We start from the raw sequence: 25,834 nt of genomic DNA on the forward strand, positions 1-25,834 counted from the left end.
CAATTAAGCACGAAAAGAGCTGAGTTCCTCTGAGCGCATTGGGTGCAGCCTTGGACGGAACACCACCATGGCACAACACGCCACCACGTCTTTCCTCAAACACCTCCAGGGACGGTGGCTCCACCGTCCTGGGCAGCCCATTCCGATATGTGATGAGCCTTTCTGTGAAGAAACTCTTCCTAATATCCAGCCCAAACGAGCCGCTATTGTTCGGGGCACTGGCTCGGGCCAGCCTTCCCTCAGGGGGAACAGCTCCGTGCGGGACCACAGCCGAGGGCGCCCGGGACCTGGAACAGGAAGGGGACGGGGACAGAGGAGGGGGATAGGGAAGGGGCCGGGCGAGGGAGGGGGCGGGCCGGGGCGCTCGGGGCCGGTCTCGGCGGGGCTGTCCCGCACCTGACACCAGGTGCCTGCGCCGGGCGGAGCTGCACCGAGCGCTCCCTTGGCACCGGAGTTTCCTCCTTACCGCCCCTCACAGCGCGGGCGCTCCACTCCTCGCTTAAGCCGCTCTCAAGGCTGCGGCGCTTCCTTTCGCTCATCCCCTGGAGCCCCCGCCCGAACTCCGCCAGGCGCCCGCTGTGGCCGGCTAGTCCCTCAGTGCTGCTGCCCGACCCGCCGAGGCTCGGCGGGGCGCGCTCGGCCCCCGCTGGATGTTACCTGTCCGTGCAGCGCTGCCCGCGGCAGAGCCCCGCTGGTGCGGCCAGGCGTCCGCGGGAACCATCGGGGACCGAGCCGCGGCCGCCGCGGCCGCTCCGCGCACAGGGACGAAGCGGTTAAAGCCGAGCAGCGCGGCGGGAGGAGGTTTGGGCCCTGCCGGCCGCCGTCCCGCCGTGCCCGCCCCGCGCCGCGCCGCCCGATTCAAAGCGGCGCCATGGCGGAGCAGGGCCTGGGCATGGCCTCCATGATCCCCGCGCTGCGGGAGCTCGCCGGGTAGGACGGGCCCGGCGGCCGCCGTGCAGGGCGCGTGTGTGCGGGGCTGTGCTGTGCTGCGCTGCGCTGGGGGAGGCACGCCCGGCGTTTGTGGCGGGGAAGGGGAGAAGGAAGGTGCGAAGTGTCCTGCGGCCGGGCCCGCGCCTTGGCCCCAGCTGTCCCTTCTCCCGCCACCAGCCCGGTCTGTCCCTCTCTGCCTCCCGGGGGGCGCTGGCAGAGCCTGACGGGAGCGGCCTGGTGGCCTCAGAGTCCCCGGTGTGGGGCTGAGTGTGCTGTGGGCGCTCACTGAGAGCCGCAGGAGCTGGAACGCGCCGGCTCTGCAGTGCCCGATGGCAGCGCCAGCGCTGCGGCTTTGTGCTGCTGCAGGCAGCGAGCTGCTGTGCAGGACAACACTGAGATGTGACCCCGCGAGCCCTGGCTGCTGAGGGACAGGCTGCTCACTAAAACAAGAAAACTGAAAAAAACCCCACCCCCAAACCGCTACACACCACCAATAAATCAATTTGTATTTTTTGAAGACTTCTAGAAGAAAATCAGTGTTTGACATTAAGCTGTTGAGACAAACTTCCAAGTAATTAGTTTTTTCTTTAAAATTGGTAACATCCAAATATTCTTTTAATTTTAGTGCTAGTCCAGAGGAATACAACACGGTTGTGCAGAAACCAAGACAAATACTCTGCCAGTTCATTGACAGAATTCTTACAGATGTAGATGTTGGTAAGCATTACGTTCCTATCATCTAAAATTGTCTGCTTTATACTTTTAAGTAATTCCTGCCAAAATTAAAAGTTAAGAAACTTTATAGAAAGTTTTAGTTGAATACAAACCATTTATGACTTAGGTTTAATAAAGTCAGTGATGAAGTATTTTCACATTGGGATTTGAAGTTAAACCACACACAGACACTCCCCAAGGAAGGAGGGGTGAATGCAGTGCAGGGTTGTATGGATTCAAATGCTCCCAACACTGAAAAGCAGGAGTGTCCTGTAATGTCACTGTTCATCAGTAACACAGCTTGCAAATCTTAGTATTCACATGTGTCTTTCAGACCTGAAATCTTGTCTGAATCTCAGTTTCTTTCTTGTGCTAACACTGAATAGGATCCCTGGGGGATCTGGATAAATCTGATATGATTCAGATACCTGTTTCAGTGGAGCAGCATTAGATATGTTCAGTGTTTTGTTAAACTTTCTGCTTTAGTAAGCTGAATTTACTATTTAAAACCTTTAATATTCTGGAGTTTGAAACAATTCTCAGCATTGTTTCTCTAGCAAGTCTGTAAACTCTTGGAAACATCAAGTATTTGCTGTTCTTCAGTCAACACACAGTTGGATAGAATTTTAACTGAATGTTAATGCATTTGGGGTTATGAGTAATTTATACTTTCCTTCATCCAGTTTGGAGTCACAGAGAGGGTTTACAATATGCATAAAATTATCTTCATAGATTAAAAATATACTCAGAATTAACAATTTGAAAGGTTTAATACCACATCACAGTATTTTATATATATTTTAAAAGCCTTTCTCATAAAGTGTAACAAAATTTTTGAAGTGTTTTATTGCAATGCTGATTTGAATATTGTCTTTTTTTTAAGTTGCCTTGGAACTGATTAAGAAATCAGATTCACAGCCAAGTTCTGTGATGTTGCTTGAATTTATTCAACATATCATGAAATCTTCCCCACTTATGTTTGTAAATGTGGATGGAAGTCAGGAGGAAACCGAATGCAGTTGCATTGGTGAGTTTGTTGAAAATGTTTATGTTGAAGCTTGGTATTTTCAGGATTTAAAGCTGCAGACAGTGGGATCGTCCAAAAGAACAGGGAGGGGGAAAAGGCAGATATGTAAGTTCATAATTATAAATTTATAAGTGAATATGGTGATAGAGTTTTATTATTGTGAATGGATTAACACTAGTGATAATGGAAATTTCTCAGGACAGACTTTGACATTATCCATTACCATTGCATAGGTATATTATTATATAGTGTTTATGAGTTAAGCTGTACTCAATGCCTGAGGGTGTTTTCTTGACAGAGGAAAATGTCTGGAAATACCAGTGTAAAATGTGTGTCTTCCATTCCCAACACCATGTTCTGTCCCCTTTTTTCACTTTTTCAATGGGATCTGCTGAATAAATGTCCCAGTGAAGACTCTGTTTACTGACCCTACAAGCATTTATCTCAATGAGTTGAGTTTTAGTGGTAAGCAATCTGCTGTTAGGGAGGTTCTCAATTGAAGATTTGAGTTTTTATTTAATAATAAAGGTTCTCTTTTATTTTCCTAGAATTTAGTAACTGGATCATAACAAGGCTTCTCCGTATTGCTGCAGCTCCAAACTGCAACACATTGCACAAGAACATTTGTGATGTCATCTGCTCTTTACTTTTTCTGTTTAAAATGAAGAGTGGCTTCATTTTTGAAGCACTAACTAAAGACTTGCTACAGCTTTTTCAAGACTTAATTATCTTGCATGAAAGAGATGAACAGAAGCGTCTCTGGGGAGAAGGACTGGTCTGGCCAGTGACTGTACAGAGATTTTCCAGCAATATAAGTGACAAAGTGGGATATTTAAGACTGGCACCATTACAGCTGATGGGTATGCCAAATATAGAATATTTGGAAGTTGTATTAATGTCTATTCTGACAAATATTGTTGCAGACATCTTTTTTGTAAGACAAGATATTATTCTCTGGGGGATAGGTTGCTCCCTGTTACAGTATGGCAGTCCAAAAGTTAAAACTTTGGCAGTGAAGTTTATGGTGAAGTTAATTCATTTAGGAGGCCCTCCAGAACAGATGGCCAGTGTTTTCTTCACAGTCTTTTATGAAATTCTACAATCAGCACTTGAAATGGATCCTGAGGAATCAGAACTCTTTGGAGAACCACTCTTACTGTTGGTGAGGACATTGCTGCCTTTTAAAGCAGATTCTTACAAAAATATTGAACCTGTCTACTTGAATATGCTGCTAGAGAAGCTCTGCTCGTGGTTTGAAGGGGATGTGTTTAGGTGCCTTCAGTCTGAGAAGCTGAAAACTGCTTTTTGCCATATGCTGCAGTATTTTCTGGAGTTTGTTCCAGCTGGCTATGAATCTGCCTTACAAATAAGAAAAGCCCGTATCAGTACCATATGTAGAATATTTGTGAATGTGCTTGGAACTCAGGAAGAACAAAAGGTAGGTTTATTTTAAAAACTGAATTTATTGTGTGAATAGATCATATACAAAAATCTATACCTATGCAAAGAAGAAAATCTAGGAAATGTAATTTTTAGTTGCATGTTTAGGTTGATACTCCTTTTTTCTCAACTGTTTCACATTTGTACAGGTCAGGGTTCTTAAATCTGGTGGATGTAACTGGACTTCTGTTTTTCAGATGTATTAAACTGTCCATAAGCTATGCAGGCACAGCTGTCTGTCCATAATCATAATATGAGATGGGTGCACTGGGAAGGCAGCTTTGCAAGTAGTGTGCAGTAGTTTGAAATGCTCTTACTTTCCAACCTTTTGCTCTTAGTCATGTTTGTTAGGGACAGGTAGACAGAAAAGATTAACTTAGAACAGAGTCAATAGTTTAGGTTGGCAGGGACCTTTAAAGGCCATCTAGTCCGACTCCCTGCAATGAGCAGGGACAGCTTCACCTAGATCAGGGTTCAGAGCCCCACCCAAGCTGACCTTGAGTGTTTCCAGGGATGGGGCATCCACCCCCTCCCCCCACAGTATGTGTCAGTGTGTCACCACCCTCCTAATAAAAAATTTCTTCCTGATACTCAGCCTAAATAAATCCTGTTTTAGTTAAGAAGCTTAACAAGGTGTTGATAATGAGGTGTTGATATGCTGAGTGCCTTTATTCCATACACTCATCTGTATATCCTGGCTGTTTGTTAAACATAGTGTGTCGGTGTGATGGCTTTGGTAGCAAGGTACTATGGCAGGAACTGGAAAACAGCTGAACAAGCTGCATCCTCTCTGGTAGCACAACAGGAAACTTCAATGCTCATAAGAGCTTTCATCTTGTAATTAAGTTTTTTGAACTGAAAGGTTTTTATGAACTTTTTTACCATGATATTTTGCAATTTAATATTTTAAATCAGAAGCAATGCCACATCTTTAAGTAAGGCAGAGCATACATCATGATACCTCTGTTGTTTGTCCATCCCAGTGTCTGGTGAGTCCACTTTATACAGCATTAAAAACACAAACAGAAGAAATCTTTGAGGAGATTCAGCAGAACCAGCTGGAGAGCTCAGATACTGATGGGTGGAGCAGCAGCAGTGATGAAGTTCCAGAGAAAAGACGACGACTGAGCCTATCCACAAAACAGCCAAAGAAATCTCCTGCACCTTTAATGTATGATACTTAGTAACTATTTTTATAGTACTTTGGCTATTGAATAATAAATGACAACTTCTTGAGACAGTTTCTTCTTAACAGATTGAAAAGGCTTCTGGGGAAAAAATCTAAATTATATTTTGAGGGATCAAAATCTCCTGGTGATTTTTGAGCCAAACTTTATTGAAGAGACTGTTTGGAATGTGTTCAATGAAAATTATTTTCATTTTTTCACTCTGAAAACAAAGCTGAGAGCATCCATAGTGTGACAGAATTGTGTGTGGCTGTGCTGTTACAATGGATGTACTTAAAGCAGGTCTAGTTAAGTCAAGTTGTGCTTAGATGAACAAAACCAGTTCTCTCAGTCTCTGCTTGTGCTGTGCTCCCTGATTACCTTGGACTTGTGCCAGTAGTTGATTTCTTGTCTTTGGGCACTCAAAATTGGCTTGGGCATGCTGCACTCCAGGTGTGGGCTTGTGATCAGCCTTCACTCTTTGTGAACAGCCCAGGGTGTAGTTGACCTCCTTTAAAACAAGGTCACGCTGCTCTAATATCCCGCTTTTCCACAGGCCTGCTGGGTCATTTTCTCCAAAGCTGCTCATTAATTAGTCAGCTCTCAGTCTGTTCTATTGCATCAGGGGTTTTTTTGCCAGTTGCAGGACTTGTGATACAGACCTTCACCAAGTTCTTGTCAGCCTAATTTTATAGACAGTTGAGCTCTTGTGGAAAAGCAGCCCACTTTTCTCCACAGAGCTGCTTGTCTCATTGTAGAAGAGAATCGAGTGCATGGTTTTCCTGTCATAAATACATGCTGGCTGTTCCCAGTCACCTTCTTGTCCCTTATGCAGATAGAAATGAGTTCAAGGAAGACTTTTTCCATAATCTTCCTAGGGAGTGAGGTTAGGCTGATGGGCCTATAGTCCTTGGATTCTCTTTTTTTTTTGCCTATCTCAATGATGGGTGTAACGTTTGCCATTTTATGGTTGCCAAGACCTTCCAAGGACTGTAGAGTTTTATGTTTATAGCCTTTCAGATAAGTCTGATATGAATCATACTAAAATTCAGAGTTAGAATATTTTCCTTCCAAAAAGCAAATTTTAGCTAAAGCTTCATTTGGTATTTTCCTAATGCTATATCAAATATGGATTAGCTCTGGTTTTGCTATGATTATTTATCTTTTCTGAAATAAAGTTTGTGTGGGAAAAATAATTAGTATGGTCAAATTACAGACTTAGCCCTGTAAACATGAAACTGAAGAGTGCTCTGTGGAATGCCATCACTAAGAAAGCTGCATCCTTAATATCTCTCCTTGAGGAAGAAGTTCTGCCCGGGGATGTTCTTCAGACTGTGGAAGGGATTGCAGTGATTCTGCAATTAGCTGCTCTGTGCATAGTTCATTGTTCTCCCCCAACAGATTCCACCAGGTAAAAGTGCCAAGGGGAAACTGTGGGACCAAGAGTTTCTTGTTACTCTCATTACAATCTGTGTAATTACTTTAATGCTTGTGTGTGTGTCAGAATCAATACTGGATGGGTCCTGTACATTTTGAAGAAGTACATTTTCATACTGACTTGGCTTACAAGCAGTTAATATTAAATGTTGTTTGTTGCATTTGTTGCAATGATGTGATTTCTGTTTTAACAGTAAAGAGCATGGAGTGTCTCATCCATGTAACTCTGATACGTGTAAGAATACTCCAAGCTCCTGGGATTCAATGGTGAATGTACAGTTCAAGTGGATTCCCTCTGATTTTACCACAAGAGTGGTGAAAGTCTGCAGAAACCTGTTAGAGGCTGCTAAGCAGATTGTTAATCTAGAACAAGTGATTGACAGAATAGTAAAAATTTTTGATGCTTTGCTATATGCACAAGGTAAGAAACCCTTTAAGATTGTCTTCTATTTTGTAAATTAGGAATTAGTCTGACCGTATTAAGTCTGTTTTGGTAGAGGTACTGAAATTATTAATCTTGTGCTAATATTCCAACTTTTCTTGCAAAAAAGGTTAGTAAAAAAAATCATTATTTTCTGTTTAGAGACCTTCATTTGCATTCCTTCATGAACTGCATTTACTTTTTGTCTGTACTTCTAATGATTTTTATCTGGTCAAGAGAATACATGGAGATAGTGAAAATACACAAAAAAGGGAAAAAACTTGAGCACTTTTCTTTTAAAGACACACAGAGGCAGCATAATTTACTGTCTTTGTTCCACTCAACAATTTCAAAGCTTGTGAGCAGCTTCAGCAAACATGGCATGCGTGGTACCAAAAATATTGAGTACTTCCATGTACTTCCATGTTTTTTAAAAGTAACTAGGATGGAGGACAGACTCAGTTACCAAGACTAAAATGTTATTATGAGCTCAGCTTACAGGACACACAGAAGTCCAGCTGAAAGTCTTTGCACAAATCCAGAGATACCAAAGTTATATTAATTCTGCTGCTCATGTGTTATATTCTCTCATCTGTTCAATGAAATTTTTAGGTTATTCTGATTTAGCACTATATGATTTATTATTACATTCCGAAAAAGTGATATTAGCATGTGGGAATAGTGATACTAATCTTTGTTGACAGAAAAAGTAATATTTTGTAGCAAATTAAGAACATAAAAAGTTTTATTTTTTTAAATTTATTTTTTAAAATGTTTGTTTTGCTGCTTCTTTCCCCTAGTGAAAATTCCACTGAGTGATCAGATTCTTGATGACTTATGTGGATTGCTGTCTCTGCCCTGGATTTACAGCCATTCTGATGATTCTTCTTTTAAGCCATCTATTTGGGGTTTTGGTCCTCTAGTTTTGAGTCAAAAAATTGCACAGAGTTTCTGTAAGTATGTTAAAGTATTTAAAGCCTAGTTCCACTTTGGAATGATTGTTCTAAAGTAAAATTATTTTATTTGCCTTCTTATGATGAGTGATGGTATTAAAAATTTAAATCAAGTAATTATTTGCTTTCTTTATTTTCTCTGTAGCACCCCAAACTCAGTCACACTGTGTGTTCCTTCTAACTCTCTTCCCAAAAAATATTCATCTGGATTGGAGAAAATCAGTTTATCACTGGGCATTACAAAGTCACCATGAAATAATTCGGGCTACTTGTGTTAAAGGATTCTCTCTCCTGCTTCATCCTGTGCAGTCCTGCAGCGTGATTCCCAGAGCTCTTTTGTATGTATTAATGCAGCTTTTCTGTCTTTGTGCAAGACCCCAATTTAAATTAGAAGGGGAAGGGAGATATCTTTGTCAGTGAAATCCATCTTGTATTTGTCCATATGTCTCTTAAAATCTTTCCATATATTTAAGGCTTATCCATATATAAAAGGCTTCTCTGCCTTTTTTATATATGTCTTGGTGTCTTCTCTCCTTTTGGTTTAGTCTTCAGTTTCTTCTTTACAGCATGCCAGCCTCACCATGCCCAGTGTTACTTCCAACATTTAACAGAACATGAGGGTGATCTGAGAAGGACAAAGATGATTTAGTGGGACAGATCCTTAAGCTGTCCTGATAGTACTGCCAGTGTAGTTAAGAGAACTCAGACAATGTAGAAAAACAAATTTCTAGGTAAATTATCTATTAAAACTATTTCATTTTTGTTTCCATTTCAGGAATCAAATCAAAGATGAGTCTGAGCTAGTCAAGGAGGCTTGTGCTAGTATAGTTGGGAAGTTATCTTGTTGTCTTTCCGGTCCATTCCATCTACAACCTTCCTTAGCAGACTCTGCTATTAAGGGTGTTACTCAAGGTATTTTGTGTAGCAGCCTTACTGTGACTTCTGCTCATGGAAAAACCTCTTCTGTGCAAGCCTGTGTTTTCAAGCCCTTTTTCATTCTACTGGAGAGCAAAGCACCCAGTTCAGTAAAGCTAGGTATGTGGCTTTACCTTTAGTAACATTTTACACTTCCATCTGAGGTACTAAGTGATTTTATCTGTACCTTGCTCCATTCCTTTTATTCTGTGTTGGGTCTTTAATAGTTCTATTGATGCTTGAAGTGTTGTATTTCAATTGATATCAGTGCTGATATTTAATGCTGTCAGTGATGTTCTTTTTTAAACTACCTTGACTTAAATCTAAAACTGTAATACTTGATCAAATCTGAATTTTAAATATCTCCTCTGATTTTACAATATTTATTCTTTTTAAAAAGTAAAGTGTGCTTTATGGTTTGTTCGCCTCACTCTTTTGTGCACTTCAGTAGATTTTTAAAAACTATTAAAAGTATGTTTTCCTTTCCTCCTCCAACCATGCCATCCAGCATTTATAGAAAATATACCTCATCTTTGCAAACACTTGGATTTTAATACTGATGAGTCCAGCGTGAAGACTCTTGTTGGGTCTTTATTAAATCTAATGGAAGATCCAGACAAAGATGTAAGAGTGGCTTTCAGTAACTGCATAAAGAACATACTAGAATCCTTAGACTCTGAAGAAGGATTCATAAAAGAGGTGAATTCATGTTTATTTTTGGGTTTTGTTCCTAACTTACTATGGTTTTTGTTTCATTAGTGTCAAACACTAACATTTAGGTGTTTTTGTTTTCCTATGTACCAGCTGTTTGTTTCAAGGATGAAAGAAGCCTACACAAATGCCAAAATGTCAAGAAATAATGAGCTTAAAGATACCTTGATTCTCACAACAGGAGATATTGGAAGGTATTTTTGATAGTATCACAAACTGACACAACTTGGCAATTGTCAAGATACTAAGTGCCCTTTCTTTAAGTCTAGGATTAAATTACTTGTTTTGAAATCATCCTTTCCCTGAGTCCACTGCTGTTGGACATTGCTCTATCCAACTGTACTGAGCTGTTGATTCCTATGGAACATTCATTTTCTTCTGCCCTGTCACAGGAAGTACAGATAAGCCATGCAAATACATGGCTTGTTTTGCATGATGGCAATTGCATGTTCTTGTGTCATTTTATTAATGCAGCAATTCAGTTTTGCTTTTTAATCCTTTTTCTTCTGCTTACTTTGTAAGGGCATCCAAAGGAGAGTTGGTACCATTTGCCCTCTTGCACTTGTTGCACTGTTTGTTGTCCAAGTCGCCTTCGGTGGCCGGAGCAGCGTACACAGAGATCCGGGCCCTGGCAGCAGCCAAGGCCATAAAACTGCAGGCTTTTTTCAGTCAGTACAAGAAGCCAATCTGCCAGGTAAAAAGAGTTGTGTACCTTAGAAAGTGCATGTATTTGGGTTCTTTGTGTATATTTTGAAAGCGGAATTCAAGGTCAAAATAGCAGTATTGCTCAAGGTGAAATCTCAGGACAAGAAAGAAATTATTTTAAGGAAAAGACCCTACCAACCTTCAGGAGTGAATGAGAAATCTTCGATTTTATTGTGATCTCCTTTCAATAGTGTTGCTTCTCTGTTTTATTCCCTTCATTCTAAAATAGAGGCTCTTGCATTCTGTAGTACTATTGCTGCAAGACACTATGGTTTAAAATTAGAATTGAAGTCAGCATTGCAAAGGCATAATTCTGCCATGATTGATTTAGGTTTTTTGTTATATCCATTACCTAACCACAACAAGTTCTGTTTAAAAAGAAAATTGTCAAATGCAGACTTTTGTAACTTTTAATATTTTTTTAGTAATGTAATATTTGAATCCAGGGTTGCAAAATTGAATGTAATTATTAAGTGGATGATAATCCCAGTTCTGTTGCAAAGTAATAATCATATATATGTGTGCAACAAGTGAGAGAGAAAAATGATGCGTAGAAAGACCAGGGAAACTTTTGTGTTTAGCTTTAGGGAGTGAACAAGGGGAAAATAATACTAAATACCTATTTCTTCCTGCTTAGTTTCTAGTGGAATCCCTGCACTCCAGCCAGATGGTGGTGTTGAGTGCTCCATGCCAGGGCAATGAGCTGCAGAAAGAAACAGCTGCTCACCAGAGAGAAATGGCTCTGGACATGTTATCTGAGATTGCCAGTGTATTTGATTTTCCAGATCTAAATCGCTTTCTCTCAGTAAGTTGGTCAGTCCTTTTGGTATTTTGTGTTTGTGCTTGGGAATTTCAATTTTAATCCACACTTTCTCTTGGGAATGTTGCAAGTGAGAGCGCAAATGCAGAGGAACAGTTTTATCAAGGAGTTAGAGGGATGGCTACAGTGCCAGTTCAGTTATGGTGGGTAAGGAGTTAAAGTTTAGAATGCTCATGAAGTATATCTATATTAATGATTTAGTGCACTTGGAGGCATCCTTTGTAAGGTGGGATTTTTTAATTGGTTTCAGCTTTCTTATTTCCAAAGAAGAAAGCTACCATTCTGTGGATACAGATCTTTTTGGTCTGGTTACATGTCAGTTTTACTGGAATCCTAAGTAGCTTCAGAATCATACTTGTGTTTTGCTTGTTGGTAGATGGAAAGTGCCCAACTGTTAAGTCAGCAGTGCTCTAGCTGAATCATAGGCTGGGTGAGTGTTGTGTGTGGGCATGTTGGCTTTTTTGCTTCTTTCGGGGTTTTTCTAAGATTTCCTTTTGTGGAGAATCTGGATTGACACAAAAAATGCTCACTTTTTGTTTACAAGTTTCTTAGTATGATTAGATGAAGCAGCTCCTGAAGTAATTAGTTTTATCTGCATTTTTACTAGGTATATGCATCTTATTAAAGTTTTTCTGTTTTCATACCTGTGGTCATAATTATGACCAGACACATGTGTTGTGGTACTGACAAATGGAACTTAGCCTAACCCTGGGGTTTTGGAGGGTTTTTTTTGTTTGTTTTTTCCATTAACTGTAGTTCTTCATTTACCAGCGGACCCTGCAAGTTTTGCTTCCTGACCTTGCAGCCAAGGCCAGTCCTGCAGCCTCCACACTTATCAGAACCATAGCAAAGCAACTGAATGTGAACCGAAGAGAGATTTTAATCAATAACTTCAAATACATCTTCTCTCATTTGGTCTGTTCCTGCACCAAGGATGAGCTGGAGCGGGCACTGCATTACCTCAAGGTAAATTGGCATTTGCTCTGTTACACCTGCAGATCAGGAGCAACAGTTGATGCATAGTAAGCTTTCTGCTTTATTTAAATTAAGATATTGCAAAGCAGAGCTTGGGAAATTGTATGCAGAAATTTTGTTCTTATTGTTTATAATCACTTCTGTTGGCTCTGAGGAATGTTTCTAAGATATTTTATGAACATAACAAATTCTAAAAGCTTGGTTTGTCTAACATTGAGCTGTTTGAAAGCTTTGACTTCTATCACAAACCAAGCAGAGTCCCTTGCCTCCTGTCTGTCAGTGTGCTAATAACATTGTGATGAAATGAAGGCTTTGTGTTTGACTGCAGAATGAGACTGAAATAGAGCTGGGCAGCTTGCTGAGACAGGACTACCAGGGCCTGCATAACGAGTTGCTGCTGCGGATCGGGGAGCACTACCAGCAAGTCTTCAATGGTTTGTCCATACTGGCTTCATTTGCCTCTCAGGATGATCCCTACCAGGGACCTAGGGAAATAACCTCACCAGAACAAATGGTAAGGACACCCAAATATTCATGCTCAGTTTTTTCAATGATTGCTTTTTGGCTGTTGCAAAAGTGAAGACAATGTGCCATTCTCTGAACATCACTTATTTCAGGGAAAAAGTGGAAGAAAGGCTGACATTTCCTATTAAGTGTTTCTGTAACAGAGAGATCCATACCAAGTATGCATAAAACCAAATAAAAACGAAAAGTGCCTGAACAAACCAGCAACACACATGTAAATCCTAACATCCTACAAAACAGCAAGACCCAAAGCCTAACAGGGATGTCTGTCAGTAACACTGATATTTCTTAAGTAGCTATGTATTTGGGATTCTTCTCATATGTATTTCACAATTAGCATTTCATGCCTGCTTTTTAATTTCTTAGGCTTTGGAGTGTGTTAATGGTAAGATTATTTGGGGTTTTAACTTTTTTTTTCCTCTCCACAGGCTGATTATCTGCAACCTAAATTGCTTGGTATCTTGGCTTTTTTTAACATGCAGTTACTGAGTTCCAGTGTTGGCATTGAGGATAAAAAAATGGTATGTAAACTTAATTTTGGATATTAAAACAAAAACAAGCAAGGACTGTTTTAATATTCCAGATTTACTTGTGTGATCATGCAACTGTCATGGGAGTCTCAAAGATTCTAGTGTCCCAAAATGATTCTTTAAAACTGAGTAATATTCCAGATTTACTGGAATGTGATCATGCAACTGTCATGGGAGTCTCAAAGATTCTAGTGTCCCAAAATGATTCTTTAAAACTGATGGTCTCACTGTGTGTAGGACTTCTGTGTAAGCTCAAAAGTTCTGATTTCTTTAATGGTCAGATAGTGTATTACATATTTCAGTCAGACATGGTGTATGCAATGAGTCAATCAACCAGGAATTATAGGGGAGAAATGCAATTGTATGATTTTCAGTGTGTGAAACAAACACCAGTGGGAGGATGAGGGAATATGGGAGAAAACTGGAATTGCTGCATGGGGTTATGTAAGGACACCAAAGGGTAAAGGTAAAGAAAAAAGATGTAAATCCAAGAGATTAGTTTTGGTTCTCACAAAACAGCTCTTTTAAGCTTTACAGTAGAGTGCATTTAGAGAAATTAGAGCTCACAGCTTGACACAAAGTGAAAATTCTACTAAAGTAGTGCTTCTAACCAGAAGACTGGCCTTTTAGTCTCCTCACAGAGGGAGTGTAGATGATTTCTGCAGGAAGTTTTCAAGAACTAGAACTTTCAAGTTCAAGAACAAGAATTTTCAAGAACATTGCTAGAATGTACACAACCTTTGCGTTGACAGACTGGATTTTCTCTGGTGTTTTTTTTATTTTCAGATATGAATGTTAAAATGTTCTCATTTTCATGGCTCCATTTCTTCATGCTTTCTGAATTTCTTAATTTGTGTAGCATTTGTATTGCTGCACCTGCTATTGTTTCTATCTTTTCTTCTGTTTTTTGTTCTTGGTGAGTTTCTCCTTGCATGACCTTTTCTCAAGCTCAGGTTTTTTCCTGTGTTACTGATCTGTCATGCTGGACACTTTACTACCCTGTTTGGTGTAGTGTTACTGTGACTGAAATATCCCCTGCATCTCAGTATTTCTCTCCTGTCTTTCATTGACAACAGAGCTATCACCTGTCCCCTGATGCTTGTCAGTCACTTCTGTGAGCAGTTGTATGTCAGCGCTGTTGGGGTTTTTGTTTTAAATGCAAGTTTGTTAATTTCCTCTATATTTCCTAAGCCTCCTCTTTTCAGCTGGGGATATATAGTGAATCATGTCTTATAATAGACATCTGTAATCATTAACTCCTTGGTGTGCACAGTTCTTCCCTGTCAACAGCCTAGATAATGTAGGGGTTTGTTACAATCTTGTCAGTAGAGATTCACCCCCTTTGTTTTCTAAACCCAAATTCTTTATTAAAACATCAAACTAATTTTGATGTCTAAGAGTATGATTTCTTAAGCACGGGTAGCCTGATTTTAATAGAAAATGTAACTCCTACATGTTTTCCTGAGTATCTAATACACTAAAATGACTTTCATCTGTCTAGGCTTTGAACAGCCTGAGGTCTTTAATGACACTCATGGGTCCCAAACACGTCAGTTCTGTCAGAGTGAAGATGATGACCACGCTGAGAACAGCTCTGAGATACAAGGATGACTTCCCAGAACTGTGTTGCAGGTGAACTGATGGTGTACCCAAACAGTGACATCCCTGCTATTCCTGTCCTTTAATGTACTGTGTGGTTTTGTTCTGGGCAGGAATCTAAATCACAGTGCTGAAATAGCTTAAAGTGCCTCTCACAACTCACCTCTAATGTTTCCTGCAGAGAAGAATCATCAATTATATTGTTTTGTTGCATTTCTTGTTTAGAGCATGGGATTGCTTTGTTCGAAGTCTGGACCATTCCTACCTTGGCTCCTTGCTCAGCCATGTGATAGTGGTGTTATTGCCCCTCATACATATCCAACCCAAGGAAACCACAGCAATATTCCACTTCCTCATAGTGGAGAACAGGTACTGCACAAAATATTTTCAGTTATATGGTTTAAATCCTGCAACAGGAATGGGGATAACCCTAAATTCAAGTCATCCAGCACTGAGACAAGAGAACTTGTTTTTCTGCTAAATAGTTATTGTTCTATAAAATTGCCCCTTCTCTAAATTGTGTTGAGGTCTTGAAATGTAGCAAGTGCTGAGGCCAAGTTACAATCCAGCCAGGTTTTCTTCAGTGTGTTTATTGTGCTGATATGGAAAATTACTTCCCTCTATAGAATAATTGATGATTGCTGACATTTGCTCTAAGCTAAAGAGAAGTGTACAGAATTGGAAATGGGAAGGAAATGAGTTCTTTGTTTTCTTCAATAATTAGAGGTATAATTATTATATAGAGGTATAATTATGAAGTGCATAGACTATTACGTTAAGTTTTCATACATTCCATTCAAATAGTCACACCAACTGAAAATAAAAGTTTAATACAAAATACATTCATTCTCATGACTTAATCTTTTTGAAGATAAGGTTGAGTCATAATTCTTTTTCGTCTTACATTTTGTAGCTTAAAAGGGGGTTTTTTTAGGAATGTTGGTACTTAATACCTTGATTATTTTGATAGGTTTTCATTTTTCTTGCATTGTATCTTACCAACAGTTTTCACAATAAAAGGTAGTAACAGTAATAATAAGGCTCTTGTAGAAGGCCATAGTAGCAATATGGAAAGAGATTTCCTAATTGTTTTATTTGGATGTATTTTTTTTATTCAACTAATGTTTGCTGTGTTCTTTGCAAATTTTTTTTTTTGTAACTATTAGGGATGCAGTACGAGACTTTCTACATGAAATATATTTTCTACCTGACCTTCCTGAACTAAAAGAAGTTCAAGTTGTCCTTCAGGAATACAGAAAGGTACAGCTTCTTTTATTTATTTGCTTGACTTTATTGCATAAAATGAATTCTTGACAACTGAGGAAAGCATGTAAAGTGTATTGTTAAGTGGAAATATATTTATCTGCCAAAATAGGTTTTGTGTATCACGGGCATAGTTTGAAGCATGTTCTGATTCTTGTTTAGGAATGAAATATACCATGTTCAACATTCTTGTTTCTGTAGCATCTCCTGAACCCTGACTTCTCTTTTGTGACAGATTTTAGGATGAGAAGTCAACAGTTTTAGCTATGGCCATATGGTCTTTACAGGGAGCAAAGTTTGTCTCTTCTTAGGAGTACTCTGTGGTCCATTTCATTTGCTTGTTCACAGAATGATTAGGTAGATGGGAAGTAGCAATTATTTTGTGGGAGTGATGCAACAAAAGTAGAAATTAATTTGATTTTAGACAGACTTTATGCAAAGCATTTTCTTCTGATTTTACAATTTTTATTTAGACCATCATTATATTTACCCAAAAGTAAAATACAGCACCTTTTTGAATAAAACATTTTTAAAGTAGTCAGGAAGACAATGGTATCTAGATATAGGTGAGAATGTAAGCAAAAATGGCAGTTTTTTCCATGTATTCTTGCTTGTGTTCTTTGAAATCCTGTTCAGCCATATTCCTGTTATACTTTCAGTCTTATTCCTGTTATACTTAACTTGAACTTCTTATGTCATGCTCAGGAATCCTCCAAAAGCACAGACTTGCAGACAGCCCTGCAGCTGTCTATGAGAGCTATTCAGCACGAGAACGTGGATGTTCGGATCCATGCACTTACCAGCCTGAAAGAAACATTGTATAGAAACCAGGTATGAAAACCTCCTTCAGTAGAACTGAAAATAAATCAAATTAGTATCTGGACCAAAAGTCTAAAAGTCCTTGTTGTTACAGGGTGTTCACTTGAACTGGGTTATTCTCCTCATGTTTCTTCATATAATGGGGAAAATGGATTCTCTTTCATGACACCTCTGTGTAGGTGGACTTTCAAATCCTTCAGATCTTTGTGATGCTGATTTAGCAAGGATAGTGTACTTTTTTTTTTCAACTCTGAGGAAAGATGTATCTAAGAAGTCCATTTCAGCAATTTATTATGTGGCCTATTGTCTGTTTAGGGCATGTGTGGCTTTTGTATTAGAAGCCTCATAAAAGCAAGTGTGTTTGTGTGTAATATATGAAGGAATTAAGATGTGCTTGGCCTACCTTGGACCTTCTTTTTTTTTCTCTTCCTTCTTTGTCTTCCACCCTCAAAATTTTGAATCCATTGGTCATATTCAAAAGCATTTTATAGCCAGGTACAAGCTGAAGACATTGCTTTACAGTTCTGTGTAGTTATTAGCCCAAAGGGTGTATGTGACCCATTAGAAAAAGTAATAAATCTGTACCCTTAGTAGTTATAAGATTGTGGGACACTCTTTAGCCAAATATAAACAGCTCAAAGAACAAACAATCATTGTGTGTGCTCTTGGCCAACCAGTAATTCTTGCAGCTCAGGTCAGCAAAATCCTGCTATGTCTTGTTGAGTTAGAGGTCTAGCAGAATAATTGAGGCAAATCAAACTTAAGTAGTTCCACAGCTTGTGGAACTATTTGCTCTCTTATGTTGGCTGTGGTTTCAGTTTTCATTAAGCGTAACAATGACAAACATTTTGATTTTTTTTCTGTATTTGGACTAAATGTGAAACTGAGGAATAAAAGCTGGGCCAAAGCAAAAAAAGAAAGGACACCCAATTAAAATGATGGACATTGATCAAAAGACTTGAAACCCTTGGCTTTGTAAGACTTGAGAGTGAAGAAGTGTCCAAGAAATGGCAAATAATAAGAATAGAAATGGCAGCAAACCCAGAAGGTATTACAACAGTTGCATGAGAGAAATTGGGAGAAAGTATTGGAACACGTAAGAAGAGGGATAAGTGAAAAAGATAATGTAGAAAAGTAGAGAGGTACTTGGTGAGACAAAGAAAATGAAGTTAGATAATGAAATACAGTATTTGCCATGACAGCATTATTAACTGAAGCCCAAATCCCTCACACACTTGTTTAGTCCTTCCTAGGGTGAGAAGCAGATTAGTGCAGTTGGACTGTAGTTACAACCTGAACTCATGGCTAAATGAAAGCGGAAGTGAGTTACAAGTTGAAGATTTCAGAGATTATTTACAAATATGGTTGAAAAATAACTCACCTTTATTATTCATCTTCCTAGGAAAAATTGATCAAGTATGTCACAGACAGTGAGACCGTGGAGCCAGTCATCTCCCAGCTGGTAACAGTGCTCCTCATCGGCTGCCAGGATGCAAATTCCCAAGCACGACTGCTCTGTGGAGAATGTTTAGGTGAACTGGGAGCCATCGATCCTGGCAGGCTCGATTTTTCAACAAGTGAAACTCAAGGAAAACACTTCACATTTGTAGTAAGAAGCATTGCAGTAGTGTTTTGTTTAGTAGTAGGGGTCTTCTAAAAGTCCTTGGGAGGAGGGAACCTCTTATCTCTAGACCCTTTGAAAATCTGGACTTGCTGTCTCACCTAAAACAGTTTAGAGTTATGCTTCCAAGTGGTTATTTACAGATGCAGCTATTACTCTGTTTTAGTAAAACTGACATTCTGTTTGTGATTAAGGCTGGAGTGGAAGATCCAAATTTTGCCTATGGATTGTTAATGGAACTGACCAGAGCTTTCCTTGCTTATGCTGACAATGTTCGTGCTCAGGATTCTGCAGCATATGCAATTCAGGTAAATATGTTATTAGATCCTACTTTTATTTCACAGATTATTTTCTGTAACATTGAACTTAGAACTATGCAATACAATTTTTCATTTTTAAGTATTTGAAACTTCATCCTGTAACAGGTTTAAATTAGAAAGTACACTTAGTATTCTGGGTACTTCTCAAATAAGATAGATCTGTTTGCTTTTTTATCACAATATTTTAGGAGACATCTGATGTTTTAGAGGTAACTAGCAGTCCATACTCTGCTCCATACATACTCCATAGGGATTAGGGAATAATCCTGAGAGTGGCTTAGAATTAGTTCATGTTGCACAGGCAGACATGAAAAGCAGTATTCCTAAGATGGTTTCTGCTTACCCTTTTAGGAAACAACTGAAAGGGAGCCTACTCTTATTTTCAGGATCTAGTCTCTTGTGCTGGTTTTATTTAGCGGATGATGGGGTTTTTTGTTGCTTTTTTGTTCTTGCTGGTTTTGATGTTTAATATCTTTGTGAAAACTTCAGGATAGTTCTTTAGTCCAGGAGAAAATAGATGGCCCTTTGTAGTAAGCAGGATAAGAATTTTTTTAGTATATGCACAAGATTGTCTACTTCCTGCACAAGGAGGAATCAGACTAAATTCTAGTCCTGTTTATTGGCAGATGTGAAAAATACAAGATAATTTGGTCCAAACACCAACTGGAGAATCTGGGGAATCAGTAGCTGAAATCAAAACTTGCCCAGTAAGAGGGGATTAACAGTGTTGGATAACAGTTTTGCAGTTATGATTTCTGATTTAGGCATTCCATAACTTCTCTCTCATTACTTATCATAGGCTCATTCAGGTTGGAAAGATCATATTGTATACATGGGGTTTTGGTCATATGCACAGGGTTTTGTACTGTGGTCATGAACATTCTCAGTGCTAACTTGGTGATGCAATCATGATTTTTCAGGAGTTATTGTCCATCTATGACTGTAGAGAGACAAACACTGACTGCCCTGGCTCCAGGCTTTGGAGGAGGTTTCCTGAGCATGTGCAGGAGATCTTGGAACCTCACTTAAACACACGGTATATGACATCTGTTTGGTTTTTCCTCCAGGCTAGTATTAACCATATATGGTTTTGTGACTCACTCTTCTAGGAAGAGTGATATGTATAGATTCAAAATTTAAATAAGGTCTTTCTCCTAAAATCCGAATTGTTACTTACTTGAATATAATTCTCTCTAAATCAAACAAGCAAAACTTGGAGCTCATACTTTGCCCATGTCTGCCCATTTGTCCTTAGGGCATTGACTGAGATGATGTTTTGAAGATTTTGTTTTTCTTTCCCCTCTACTCAAATCTACTAGCATCCTATTGCTCCTACCTTCTATAGAAGTAGGAGGAGCTCACTGAGTTTTAATTTGACTTTTTGTTCACATTATTTTTATCATTACTTCAATAAACTGAAACTTCAAATTATGTTGGTGTCTTAACTTGAAATAATCAATGTTTCCCTTCTGTTTTCTCATTAAGACAGTCATGCTCACCTGTGGTAAGCTTTACCTTTTTAGAAAACAGACTTTTTGACCTTTCTTGGCTTTTATGCTCTGGGTTTTTCCTCTCAAGAACATAGTATTTAAATATTTATCAAACTCAATTTCTTAAAACTGATTATGAATAGCACTTTAAAATATACTTATGAAAAACTTAACAATTTATGAGAATTTTTTATTTCATATTTAATTTTAGGAAGCTCTAGAATAAAAGATGTTGACTGCTGAAAGTGGGGGGTTTAATTCTACTTTCAAAGATTCAGAAGACAGAACTTAGTATTGTTTCAGTGAGGGAATTTCATAACTAACAATGTGCTATTGTTTGCTGTATTAAATGGAAAGTTTTATTAAATGGATATTTCAAAATTACAGGTACAAGAGTTATCAGAAGGCTGTAAACTGGTCTAAGGTGAAGAAGCCAATTTACTTAAGCAAATTAGGTGATAATTTTGCAGAATGGTCAGCAACTTGGGCAGGTTATCTTATAACAAAGGTAAGAAAATAAATCTTTCTGTTAGGCTCTTTGCAAGACAGTTCTTGAACCTCATTTCAGTTTCTGCAGGTCAGGGATGGATGGGAGAATGTCTGCTGGCTAAAGGCCTCTTACAGGACTTTGCTGCTTCTACAGCTGGTGCTGCACGCCCCCTTCCCCAGCACTGGTTCCTGGTGAGGCTTCACAGGCAGTGTCAAAGCTAAAAATCAAGGAAACTTGTCTTTGTCCTGACACTCATGTGAAACTGGGGCACTGACAAATGCTTGTGAAAAGTGTATGAAATGCTTCTGGATTTACCTTCTCAGTTTTGGAAATATTTCCCTACAGCTCCACAGTCCCAGCACATAAAAAGTACATGTATCTTCATTTCTTTTCCCTTTCCAGTGTCTAAGTGACCCACTGAAAATGTCACTTCCAAATCAGCCACTGTAAGGAGTGAATTGAATTACAACAGCTCAGTAATTACACTGTCCTCTTTCAGACAGGGTAGAATTCTTTGTAATATCCCACTTTCTGCAGGCTTTCAAGGGCAGAAGAGAGGCTGAGTGTAATGGCAGACTCTCAGCCTTAAGGTTTTTTCTATGGCCAGTGCAAGTTCACAATGGTGTGAATCACATGGAGAAGTGGAAATATAAGCAGTGCTTTCCCATCTTTGTGCTGTCAGCAGTTGCTACATGTAATAGCAGCTGCCATTTCTGGTATTCCTGTTGCAGATTTAAGTCTGATGAACCTTCTTTTGGAGACAGGTATCTTAAAATTATTTGATGGACTAGAATTTGTGTTCATCAACAAAAGGAAATCTATTGATTGTTCTTGTATTTGCACTTTTGTAATGATGCTTTTTCTGGAAATAATATTTTTCTATAGGTGCGACATGAACTTGCCAGAAAAGTTTTTGATTGTTGCAGTATTATGATGAAAAATGACTATAAAGTGACAATTTATCTGCTTCCACACATCCTTGTCTATGTTTTGTTGGGATGCAGTCAAGAGGATCAGCAAGAGGTGAGATGTGTAAGATGGTAGTGTTTTTCACAGAAGTGGTCAGGAGCTGTTCTTCATGAGAGCTGCTCAGCTCTGTAGGCCTACATGAATAAATTGTTCAGGTGTTAAACTCCTTTTTGTGTATTAATAATAGAAATAATAATATAAATTTTCTGACAGTGTTTTTGAATATAGTCAGAAGATACTGAAAAGTATAACTTACATTCCATGAATTTGAAATTTCACCATTTTCTAACAGTGTTTTGAATATACTCATACAGGTTTGTGTTGGAACTGCTTTTCTGTGGATTTCCATCAGTTGGGCCTGGGATGAGATATTATATAGTTAATCATGACTGCAGTAACATCAACAGCTGGAGTGGTACAAAGAGGAAATGTGCAGCATTGTATAATTCCAAGAATTCAGACTTACAGTTTTTTCCTCTCCTTTGCATACAATTATAGTTTCAGTGGATAAACTACTCAGCTGCCACATTCATGGGGTGCAGGATTCACAGATGTGTTGTAGCAAAGCAGGGGTGGGGGAGAAGTCACCCTGCTTTCCTTGTTTGCTTGAGTTGTCAGTGCATGTGCCTAAGTGCTGCCATTTTTACTGGGAGCAGCACATGAATGTACAGAGAGATGCCAATTTGCAAGGACTCCTTGTAAGCGTGTCCTGGGTGAAATGAATCAGAAGATACTGAAAAGTATAACTTACATTCCATGAATTTGAAATTTCACAGCTAAAATATTTGTGTTTAAATATTGTGGGCGTGTAGAGGCGATGATTTTTCCTCTGTGAGCTAGTACATCCACAATAAGCATCTGTTATTTATGTTAACTCATATTTTATGGACTAAAACAAACAGAAACAGATATTTTGTAAGGGCATTTATGTAAACAGAAGCAAAAAGGTAGATCTGTAATCTTGTAACCAGTAGATAACTTTATTCTTACCAAATCTTGAAGTATTGTATTTGTTGAAGAGATGCAGTAGCATTTGTTGTGTCTTGAAACCTCAAGACTTTCTCCCTGTATGGAATCCCTTGACAACAGCTGCTGCTTGGTTTGCCATTCCTTCCTTTTGAGATTGTGAGACAAGATCATGAAAGTAATTTCCAAATTATTAAAATATACACTTAAAATATCTAGTATTTTAGATCGAGTTTTCTGTTAACTGCTGTTTCTTGCTATTTTGCTGCAGGTGTGTCACGTGTGCCTTTTCCCTTTGTGCAGGTGTACATGGAGATCATGGCTGTTCTGAAGCACGATGACCAGAGCAGCAGGAGGCTTGAGGACAGCGCGTCTGATCTGAGCCAGCTGAGCACACAGACAGTGTTCTCCATGCTCGATCATCTCACTCAGTGGGCGAGACACAAGTTTCAAACACTCATTGCTGAGAAAAATGCTGGCAAGTCTAGCAAAGACAGAAGTGATCTAAAAAGTGAGGGATGCTTATTTTATTTAAAATAGCATTAACATTATTCAAATAAGTATCTTATTTATGTTTGCAGGTTCACACTGTGACCATTTACAAATGCTGTATTAGTATTAAATGTAATCTCTTTTATGATTTCTTAATGTTATGTTATGATTTCCACCCCTTCTACCCCAAATGGATTGTTCTCAATGCCTGTTGCAAGAAATAGATTTAAAACTTGAACAATGAAATGTAAAGTTTTTATAGTTTTCTAAACATTCTGTTTAACTGAATGGATCATATTATGTATATAATATTACATATATAATATTCTATGCTGTCTTGCGAGATACAGAAATTTCACCAGAATTGTTTTAAATTATTTGTTGCTGACAGAAGAGAAAACCATGTTATTCAATTAGCACAGTTATCTCACTAAATTGTTAAATGAGTTAATTGGATTTTGATGTGCATAAGATAATTCTTATAAATGAAACCTCAGTTGACAAACTCTTTAATATGTCTTTTTTTCAACAGCATCAAGTGAGGACTATGGAGAATATCAAAATGTGACACGTTTTCTAGACCTCATTCCCCAAGATACACTGGCTGTAGCCTCCTTTCGTTCCAAGGCTTACACCAGGGCTGTGATGCACTTTGAATCATTTATAACAGAGAAGAAACAAAATATTCAGGAACATCTTGGATTTCTTCAGGTTCTGAAATTCTTTTTGGGTTTTGTTTTTTATTTTAAGATGAAAATGTGTATGACAAAGCTTGGTCAAATTCTTCTTTGTGATGGGAAAAAGAAAAGATTTATTTGGGCACTTGTTAAATACAAATGTTTAGTCATCTTTCTTTCAGCAATATTTAGTACATTCTCTTGCTTGGCATGCTTCTTATATGAAAAGGAATTAATAGCTTTCTATTGTATAATAAAAGATTGTAAATTCCCAAAAATAATTAAATGTGGGTTTGTTGAGAGGATAACATTTATTGCTTTGAAGTTGGCTCTGTGCCTTTTGCCAGAAAATACAGCCAGCTATAATAAAAATAAAAAAAAAGCAGCCAAGTACATTGAAAGAAATTCCAAGTAGCTTATTCTAAAATAGAAAAAGAGTCAATGCTAAAGGTGTTTCAAATTATAGAAATTATTTTCAAAAAATATTTTAACCTGTGGCATGATCCTGTTTGTGGTTCCCTATGGTTTATATTCTTCAGTGACACTTGAAATTTGAAAAAACTTAGTATGTTGCTTTTTCACCAAAAGAATCATCTTTATGCTGCCATGTATTAATAGGATATTTCATGTGGTACTTTGTCAGTAGTATGAGATCATAAATGTTACTGTATGCTAAGGAGAAGTAGGGCTCAACTTTGGAAGGAGCCTGGCAAAACTGACATCTTTAATGAAGATTTATTGCCAATGAGTCCTACAGAGTAGTGTGTGCTCCATTTTCAAGAAGTTCTGTGGTTCTGCAGGTTATCTATAAAATAACTTGCTGTTTTTAATGGCCACATCCAATTGTGTTTGAATTCAGAAATTGTATGCTGCTATGCACGAGCCAGATGGAGTGGCCGGGGTGAGCGCCATTCGGAAGGCAGAGCCATCTCTCAAAGAGCAAATCCTTGAACATGAGAGTATTGGCTTGTTGAGGGATGCAACAGCCTGCTATGATAGGGCTATCCAACTGGAACCTGATCAGGTAAATAAAAACCTTTCTTTCTTTTTTAATAAATATAATGATTATTTTTAATCTTATTGGCTTACAGATGACTGAGGCAAAAAAAGGTCTTCAGAATATTTAAGTAAAATAGGAATCTAAGTGTTTATTGTGCCAGTTGCTAAATAATTTTTGCTGTTTGAAGTGGTTTATGAACTGAAACAAATCTCTTACTGGATTTTTTGAATATTTATTTATCTTATTGTGCAATTAGTTATGCCAATTAGTTAAGCGCCCAAATGAGCATATTTCTTCCTTCAGATTGCTATGAGTTTAATTAATGTGTATGTAGGGTTTTCATTTGTTGTTTTGTTTTTTTTTCCTCTTTCTAGATCATTCACTATCATGGTGCAGTGAAGTCCATGTTAGGCCTTGGTCAGTTATCTGCTGTGATAACTCAGGTCAATGGAGTGCTTGCAAACAGGTACTGTAAGCAACTAATACACAGTTCATTTGCATAATATGAAGCTCTGGTATAAATCTCTGCCTCAGTAGCCATTTCTGCTCATTATCAAACATTTGAGGCTTATTAAACATAATTGAATTAGCAGTGTGAAGCTAGAAAACTTTGAGTGCTTTCTCTGTAAATTGTTTATTTCAGGAAGTCCAGAAATTTTCATAGTTCTTGTCTGCACTGTGGGCACTGTTGGAATGTGCTTTAATTTCTTAGATAGGATTTTTGCATTGTTTCCCACATCAATGATTCCATTGGTATTCTGTAGTCTAATAGGTAGATAGGTTAAAAGCTGGTAGTTTTTGATGTACCACAGAAGTTAAATACACTCTTTGGAGGTTGCATTTGTGGGATCATGTTGTA

General features: G+C 38.5%; 2 protein-coding genes across 4 annotated transcripts in view; one reads left to right on the forward strand and one right to left on the reverse strand.

Moving 5' to 3' along the window:
- The window catches only part of PLS1 (plastin 1), a 48,078-nt gene extending 47,308 nt beyond the window's left edge, over window positions 1-770 (reverse strand). Inside the window, exon 1 of one of the 2 annotated variants that reach the window (XM_039722384.1) lies at window positions 658-770. The gene's annotated coding sequence lies outside the window, so the exon portion shown is untranslated. Of the gene's footprint in view, window positions 1-466; window positions 551-657 lie in introns of those variants that run through there. The other variant, XM_039722387.1, reaches the window with a different exon arrangement.
- Window positions 771-777: 7 nt separating this feature from the next.
- ATR (ATR serine/threonine kinase) overlaps window positions 778-25,834 on the forward strand; it is a 39,622-nt gene continuing 14,565 nt past the window's right edge. For both annotated transcript variants that reach the window (XM_039722381.1, XM_039722380.1), the window contains exons 1-30: window positions 778-930; window positions 1,556-1,647; window positions 2,528-2,671; window positions 3,220-4,109; window positions 5,095-5,282; window positions 6,494-6,688; window positions 6,909-7,135; window positions 7,936-8,088; window positions 8,234-8,426; window positions 8,864-9,123; window positions 9,512-9,702; window positions 9,808-9,908; window positions 10,237-10,408; window positions 11,057-11,224; window positions 12,011-12,205; window positions 12,543-12,728; window positions 13,168-13,260; window positions 14,771-14,901; window positions 15,094-15,237; window positions 16,035-16,128; window positions 16,837-16,962; window positions 18,353-18,559; window positions 18,766-18,879; window positions 19,812-19,927; window positions 20,769-20,889; window positions 21,757-21,894; window positions 23,110-23,317; window positions 23,831-24,009; window positions 24,835-24,999; window positions 25,350-25,441. In XM_039722381.1, coding sequence (XP_039578315.1) covers window positions 872-930; window positions 1,556-1,647; window positions 2,528-2,671; window positions 3,220-4,109; window positions 5,095-5,282; window positions 6,494-6,688; window positions 6,909-7,135; window positions 7,936-8,088; window positions 8,234-8,426; window positions 8,864-9,123; window positions 9,512-9,702; window positions 9,808-9,908; window positions 10,237-10,408; window positions 11,057-11,224; window positions 12,011-12,205; window positions 12,543-12,728; window positions 13,168-13,260; window positions 14,771-14,901; window positions 15,094-15,237; window positions 16,035-16,128; window positions 16,837-16,962; window positions 18,353-18,559; window positions 18,766-18,879; window positions 19,812-19,927; window positions 20,769-20,889; window positions 21,757-21,894; window positions 23,110-23,317; window positions 23,831-24,009; window positions 24,835-24,999; window positions 25,350-25,441 — 5,342 coding nt within the window. In that variant the 5' untranslated portion in view covers window positions 778-871. The remainder of the gene's footprint in view (window positions 931-1,555; window positions 1,648-2,527; window positions 2,672-3,219; window positions 4,110-5,094; window positions 5,283-6,493; window positions 6,689-6,908; window positions 7,136-7,935; window positions 8,089-8,233; window positions 8,427-8,863; window positions 9,124-9,511; window positions 9,703-9,807; window positions 9,909-10,236; window positions 10,409-11,056; window positions 11,225-12,010; window positions 12,206-12,542; window positions 12,729-13,167; window positions 13,261-14,770; window positions 14,902-15,093; window positions 15,238-16,034; window positions 16,129-16,836; window positions 16,963-18,352; window positions 18,560-18,765; window positions 18,880-19,811; window positions 19,928-20,768; window positions 20,890-21,756; window positions 21,895-23,109; window positions 23,318-23,830; window positions 24,010-24,834; window positions 25,000-25,349; window positions 25,442-25,834) is intronic.

This window comes from Passer montanus, unplaced genomic scaffold, assembly GCF_014805655.1.
Source record: "Passer montanus isolate IOZ18808 unplaced genomic scaffold, ASM1480565v1 scaffold48, whole genome shotgun sequence".
In the NCBI taxonomy this organism is placed as follows: Eukaryota; Metazoa; Chordata; class Aves; order Passeriformes; family Passeridae; genus Passer; species Passer montanus.